Source organism: Gavialis gangeticus, unplaced genomic scaffold, assembly GCF_001723915.1.
Source record: "Gavialis gangeticus isolate Ggan-Ray unplaced genomic scaffold, GavGan_comp1, whole genome shotgun sequence".
NCBI lineage: Eukaryota > Metazoa > Chordata > Crocodylia > Gavialidae > Gavialis > Gavialis gangeticus.
In genome coordinates, this window is record NW_017729033.1 from 32,454,586 (window position 1) to 32,462,284 (window position 7,699).

The 7,699-nt window shown below is 39.0% G+C and overlaps 1 protein-coding gene across 1 annotated transcript in view; it reads right to left on the reverse strand.

Moving 5' to 3' along the window:
• Positions 1–224: 224 nt before the first annotated feature.
• The window catches only part of WDR1 (WD repeat domain 1), a 34,063-nt gene continuing 26,588 nt past the window's right edge, over positions 225–7,699 (reverse strand). Inside the window, exons 11-15 of the mRNA XM_019526265.1 lie at positions 6,876–6,963; positions 5,116–5,226; positions 4,513–4,686; positions 2,936–3,080; positions 225–1,964 (exon numbers count right to left, since the gene is read on the reverse strand). Coding sequence (XP_019381810.1) covers positions 1,855–1,964; positions 2,936–3,080; positions 4,513–4,686; positions 5,116–5,226; positions 6,876–6,963 — 628 coding nt within the window. The 3' untranslated portion in view covers positions 225–1,854. The remainder of the gene's footprint in view (positions 1,965–2,935; positions 3,081–4,512; positions 4,687–5,115; positions 5,227–6,875; positions 6,964–7,699) is intronic.

The following is a 7,699-nucleotide window of genomic DNA, read 5'->3' on the forward strand; positions in this document are numbered from 1 at the left end:
AGTGAAGTATGGCAGATAATTGCTTTCTGGTGCTTTAGAAAACTACATTCAAGACCATCCTGAATTTTTTTCTGGCAAGCCCTCAAAAAATGGGAGGCAGTTTCAGAGGAATTGCCAGTAGCACTAGGTTAGCTTCAAGCACTGTGTACATGTCACATGGTAGGCTAGTGCAAGCAACAGCAGTGCAAGCTTACTGTGGCTAACGGACTACAAATAGAAGAGTATGACACTTGTTCAACGTTCTTTATTTCAGATATACATATCCTCAAATACTCCACCCTTTTGCCCTTTAAATTTTACATACATGAATATTACGAAAAATAAAGGAGCAGTGCAGAGGGTCCAATAAAGAATTACACAAAAGAAAACTTCACTTTGGTGAAAGTTTACCTCAAGTTAACAATGAGCGAGTTGGGTAGGAATTCTTATAGGTTTCAAAAGTTTAACTTGTATGGAAATTGAAAGTATAAATTTTAAAAGATGCCACATCAAGCCCTTTAATATCCAAAAGTATAAAGGTAAATACTGGACAGAGGCCAGTATGCAAGCAGGAACAGAAATTTTTAATCTGATGTCTATCAGGAGTCATAAAGGACACTGATTGGCTAAAGTAAGAAATATTCCCATTCAGATAAAAAGGGAAACATGAACAGGCTGAAATCATGAGATAGGAGAGAGTATTAAAACAGAAACAAAAATACCCCCTTTAAGATACAAAACAAGACTCAGGAAAAAATATTCCTTTTAATACTTGAAACCTTTGGGCAGTGGCAGCTTCTTCTTTGGTCACAAGATCTAGTCATCTATCTACCTACCCTTTCCATAGCAACTGTCTTTTTCCTCTGCTCTTCCATACCCTAAAACTTCAAGTCACTGAAATTAAAAAAAACTTGACATTGATTGTGAGAAAGGGGAAAAAAAAAGTAAGGAGTAATTAATCTGAATGGCTTGTTAAACAGCTTCACTGTAATTGGGTTCTGCTATTGTATAAGTAATATTCAGCACTACTTAAATTGCTTCGTTTGCAAAAATCACAAGTCATAACAATGCTTCACTTAATTTAATTCCTGTACCTTTAAAAGTGTTATAATTACTGTGAATGTGTTTACAATAACTTGATTCTTCTCCTTATGAAACAAAACATATCTTTAAAAGCAAAAATTTAATTTTCTCCCGACACTGAAATGACCACTCAGTTGTTCATAAGGTAACAGATGTTTCTGAAGAAAACACCATGATTGTTGTTTGTAAACATTAAACCCACAACAGTAAGTACATCAAAATCCCACATTATCATCCTAAAATAATCACAGAAGTTGACATGAAATACATAAAAAGTTTATTATGCATGTACCCCACTTCATTATCTGGAGGAGGAAATCTGAGGCAACAGTTTGGTGCAGTACAGACAAGCAAAGCAATATACAGTAGCTGCACACAGATTGATTTCTTTTGGATCACAACTAAATATTCTTACTATGACCGTTAGTACAGAAATGTTCTGCAATTAGAAAAATGAGAAGTCTCTCTCTCATGCTGTACAATTTCACGTATTCTTTGTTAGAAAAGAACTGGTCAGGTTTGAATCGTTCATGCCAACTTGCTAGGCTGTTGCCTCTGGAATGTTCAGCACAAAGGATAAGCTCCAGACATAAGTTAAGTGCTTTTCATGTGCAAACTGTTACTGGCTAAAGCTTTCAAAGTACATTTAATTACAGATATGAACACCCTGTAAAGATATGAGGATATGATAGAAGACCCAGAGGCCATTACAGATTTGTTAAGAGAAATGTTATGTTCCACTGCAGTAGTTCTAGTCCCTGATTAGGTCCTTCCAAAAGACAGAGTTTATGTTCATTTGTAGGAGATAGACCACTCTTTGACAGAAGCATCGTGGGATGTTGTTACCAGGGTATGTTCATCCAGCCATGCCAAGCTGCTTACATGATGTAATCTATGAGCATCTGCAGGAAGAAACAATTTGGGGGGGTGGGGAGGGGGTTAAATGAAAAAATGACAATGAATTAAGTCATTCTAGGCATGCTCTGTAACGTAGTGCATTCTATAGCAGTAAACAGCTTCTTGTTGCAAGCAACTATACACAGTTTGCCAAGACAACCATTATTTAAATTGGGTAGAAGAGTAGGCTAAACAACTGAGACATATAAAAGGGCAGAGACCAGTGATTCTCAATCAGGGTGCCATTAGATCCCTTGAAGGGTGTAGTGAGGTGTAAGGAGGTAAGCAGAGAAGCTAAGCAGACAGGCGTGTCCCTGCCTGCATGACAGCCCACCCCTACATAAAGAAGCAAGCACTATAATGTATAAATTCGTTTTTGAAACTGGGTGCCTCAATTAAAAAAAGTTATGGTGCTTCAAGCCCAGTGAGGGGTGCCTTGAGACCAAATAAGGTTGAGAACCACTGGCATAGAAAAAACACTTTGAGCAGCTCCAAAGGAGGAAGGGGAGCCGATGCTTGGCAGTGGGCATCAGCCATTATAGTATGCATGTAGAAACACAAGTGAACTAAACTGCCCCAACTTTGAGCCTGCATGAAACAAGGTTAAAGTTGGAGTGACTTTGCTAAACCTGTAGGCAAGGTTCTTCAAGGAGATGCGATATCTTTTATTAGACCAACTGAGTACTTGGAAAAAAGTTCTAGGCAAGCTTTCAGGCACAGTCACCCTTCTTCAGGCATAGGGCATCTCTGCTGGTCTGAGATTCCAAGGAAACCTTTGGTAAACCTGCATTTTCACAGGCTCAGGCCAGTGTAACCAGTACCACCTAACAGCTGCTGCTCAGTCCAGGGCAGCAGCAGCTCTCTCCTCTTTGGATGCCACTGCAAGTGTATGTTTGTTAGTGACCTACTTGCTACAGAAGTAGAGGATTAGTCCTGCAGCTCTTAAATCTTTTTAGCAAATGAATGCAAAACCTACCTGGTATCTTGATGCTAGTCTCTGGGTCACTTAAGGTCCAAACATACACCATCATATCCATACCTCCAGAAGCAAAATGCTCATTGTCTGGTGACCAGGCAATGCAAACAATTTTTGCATGGTGTCCATAAAATACATTGTGTTCCTGTTTGGTAGTTTTAGAAAAAAAGGTGTTATTGTGCAAGCTAAGTTTTTTGGGGAGGAAACCACCTACAATTCCGCGATCTATTATGTTAACTGTTAAAAGGCAACAGTTTTAAAACACGTTGCTCCAGTTCAATAACGGTGCGTCTCAGGTGAAGAAACAGAAGGACATCTATGAAGCACAGCTGTTATTTTAATATCTGTTGTGGGAGTTGCTTAAGTCCTCATTTTGTACTATTTCATATTATACAAATCATTCAGACAGAGAGAGAGAGAGAGACAAGAATTCTAACACAAATCATTAAAAAATGGCAGGACTGAAACATTTAAGTAAACACACACACAGTGAAGATGCCAGAACCAGTGTCCCATGCCAGCAGAGACTGCAGCAAAGAACATTACTCTATGAAACCCCTATAGAAGCTCTGTAGAATATTTCAAGAATGAAATCTTAATTTTTTCTTCTAGATAAGAGTGTAAGTAGTAAGTGACAAAAGAAAAGAAAGTTTTTGGAACATCATCCAGGACTTTTCAAAGCAGCTTTAGTCAAAGTCACGGTTACTTGACAAGACTTTTTTCACATCAGCTGAAGCTGTGGTTGCTTCTTGCCTTGATCTTTCCTTTAAAAATTTGATTAAAAATGAATAGAAAAATTAGGAATTTAAGTCTACATCTGTTCACTTAGCTGGACAGCCTTCTGAACAGACCATACATTGTGGCTGCATGGATCAGTCACTAGTCAACTGATCAAAATGATGCCTCATTCCTGTCCATTTAACAGAATGCACAAAAAATATGTCTGTGGACAAAGTGACGCACAGGGAAAGGCTAGCAAAGATTCACAGGAAACTAAATTCAACTGATGTTTCCATTATATACCCTACAGAGCAGGAGACAAAAAAAAACATATGAAAACCCAAATCCTTGTTCAATGGCAGTCAAAAAAAGTAAAAAAATCCTGATGTTTTGCTAGTTCATAGCTTTATGCCTTATCATTCATTTCTTCCTGTTTTTGGTTTACATGATGTTAAGTGCCTAGCTTTTCTAGTTGTCAACCTATACTACTCTTTCTCCACTTCACCCTAGGTCAGGGAATTCCCAGCCCAAAGAGCCATGTAATCAAGTCCACACAGCACTCTATACATCCAGAAATTTGGTGGAAGGGGAGTGGTGGCAACTGCATTGGGTCCACCGAGGATCTGGCCTGTGAGCTTAAAAGTTTGGTTACCACTGTCCTACATAATAACCTTGATACTGCAAAACTAGCTACTGTGAAAGTAAAAGCTTGACAGATGACAACTGTAACTTATCAAGTGAGCTTAATGGAATCTCACTGCAATACAGCTTGGTTCACCTCTACCCATGTCTTATGAAGTTTTGAGACCAATGTTACCAACTACGCAATTACAAGAGTCAAGTACAGCAGTTCTTACCGCATAGCCATCAGCAACACTGAAGACAGTAACAACCTTGTTTGCATCACAAACTGCAAGAAAGGCACCATCGTGAGAATATGCCAGGTCAGTCACAGGACCTTTAGCTTCCAAAGTCCTCTCGGCATTTTTCAAGGACATTCCTTGGATTGAATATAAATGGACATTTCCATCCTGAAAGTTAATAATAAAATATCAGAGCTATACAAACAAAACAGGAAGGATTACAAAGCTAGAGAACCTCAAGTCAATTACATCAAGGATTTCTTACTTTACACACTAAAGGAGAAGCCATGGCTGAAGTCTATCAAGTCTGAAACAGCCAAGTGCTCTCTAGAACACAAATATGGGTTTAAGGCTTCCTTGAAATTAAATTTTGAATGAGGATAGATACAAATTTGACCCTTTATAAGAAATATATGGAAGAAAATGAAGTAGGTGACCTGTATACAAGTCATGGTGATGTGTTGTTGAAAAAGCTGGAAAAACAGCAACGGTGCAACAACTATTAGGGTCTTGGCTATAGCTAGTTCAAATAATATTAAATGCTGCCTTTTTTATTTTGTGCTCATAATCCAAGAGCTTTAGAGAGAGCAACCTTACCAATCCTCCCACGGCTACAGTACTGCCTCCTGGCTGAACTGCTACAGCTTCTGGCTCATAACCAGGATCATCAATTACAAAACATTTCTTCTTATCCTTCATCAAGATGATCTGTAAATACAAACTGTTTTGCTATAGACTGTTGCTTCAAATATCCAATAGGCCACATTATCTAATCATGAATATGAATTCATATTGTGAGTTGCCGCAGTGGGCATTTACAGGTCGAAAGGGAATGCTGATTCATTCTCCAGATGGAAGGGTAATCCACAGAGCAGAATGGGACACACGCTTGGTGACTAAGTTTCTTCTTGTGAGCACTTAGGTGACTCACAGGACTGTGACTGTGTTGGAACGCAGAGTCTATTTTAGCAGCTGTAAGTGATCGACATTTTTTGCACCTTAAAGTTCATTTTTGTTAAGCAAAACAAAACAGAGCAACATGAAAATGTAGAGTTTCATGTTTCACTTTTTTGGCAGACATACCACAAATAACCAATATACCCAGCCCCGAGTGCCACTCTGATCCCCCCACTTTGTTTCCTGCTTCCTTCCCTGTGTTTCCTGTCCCCTCCCATCTGCTATATGCCACACAGAGGCTGCCCATGACACTTGTGGCACCCATGCATTACTGTGTACCCAGACGGACTAAGAGCAATTTCCCTGCCTAGCTCCACCTAATGGGAAACTGTAAAATCATAGACAAAACTTAACAACTTCTTGATGATGCTAAAGTGATTCTCCACCCCCCACACAAAAAAAGCAAAATATGTCCATATTAGATTTAAAATAGCCGAGTTATTCAGTGAATAAACACAATTCAGATGAAACAAAACAAAAGATCTCTCTCTCTCTGCAGATGAGAAGATCTTGTGGGTTTTAAAGCCACATTTATTCTCTCGGTGTTTTTTTCAAGGTAGCATTCCAGCAACACTCAAACAATCCACCTTATACTGTCAACACAGAGTAAGCAAGCTGGACCCATCTTTGGAGTTCTGCAGCTTAGTGAGCTAGCCAGAGGAGGTAATATAGTGGTTAAAATTTAAAAAACAGAAGAAAAGAACACCTGTTTCTGTATCTATTAAGATCAAGAGATTCCTATACTGATCACATCCATCATTATACAAATGCTAGTGATCTGATATCATCATTTTAACAGCATTTAGTATACTGGTTATGAATACTTCCTTCCACCTGTCCCACAAAAAGGATATAAACAAATCCAAATGCTCCTAAATAGGTATCTACAGTCACTTAAGATATGGGAATGCAAATGTCTGCACATAAGGGTATGATCTAGAAAGTTTGATATTAATTTATTCCATCTGGTTATATAAAGAAGTGGCAGTTATGTTCCTTCATATTTCAATGAAACGCTAACCCTTTAACCATCCCATTCCTTTCTCCTCACCATGGTTTAACTAAGCAAATTTGTTTGCTCTACAGGTTTAAAAATTGGTACCACAGTCTAAGGCAGGATGCAGCATTGATGGTTTATTCTGGAACAACTGTATGGCACGCTGAAGGAGTGTACCATTTCAAAACTTATAGGAAAAAGTTATATAATTGCAAGGAGTATATAGATAAAACCTCAACTAAAGTATCTTTTGATCAGATTATAGTCTACACTGTGTGAAGTGGTTCAAGATAGCAAACTGATTCAATACAGCTGCTTCAATTAAATTTACCATATGCTGTACAAGTCTCACAATTCACTAAATACTGTACAGGTTAAACAGATCAGTTATTCTGATACTCACTTGTCCAATGCATACAACTACTGTATATCCACCAGGACCAACAGCTAAACATTTTGGCTGAACATCCATTTTTATAGCATCCAGACCACTGAAAGGAAGAACAGGTTGTTTTCCCCGGGTTGATACATTTGTTCAATAAAAAAACCAAACAAACTTAGAGGCCCCAGCTTAAAAACCATCTACTGAATGTTTCTTGCAAAGCTACAAACAAAAAAAATTTACCCTTCATCTCTTACATGTACTTAGTTATGTTTCCCTTAAAACAACTTATTTAATCATTATCTTCGTGGAATATACTATTATAGATTAAAAGTCCTGAGCAGGTATGTTGCCATCTACAGCTAGACTATTCTTAGAAGTCAGAGATGCCCAGGACCTATTAAGTATGTGTACAGATATTCATTTGTGCCAAAAGAAATCTCTTCTGGCAGAAGGAACAGCCTAGGAGCTAGACTACTTCACAGTGAGCTCTCCAGCCAGCGGTACTATAGGGCTGTTGGGAAGGGGGGCACAGATTAAAATTAGTTATTTTGGCTGCTGAAAAAAAACAAAACAAAAACAAAACAAAAAGCAGCACCCAGCAACAGTGCCCCCCGGGAGGCAGGGTGGCTCCTACCGGCAAATGCCCCTCCCCAACCTGCCAATCAGCTAGCTAGCTAGCTAGCTAGCTAGCAAGATAGCTAGCAACAGTGGGGTAAGGGCGCATCCTCCCATGAACCCTTTTTCTTCCCTACATGAAAATAGCCCTGCTCCTTGCACTCCTCCAGGAGGATGCAAGAGGAGTGGTGGTGGTGGGCGGAGAGAGGGAGAGAGAGAGAGGACAA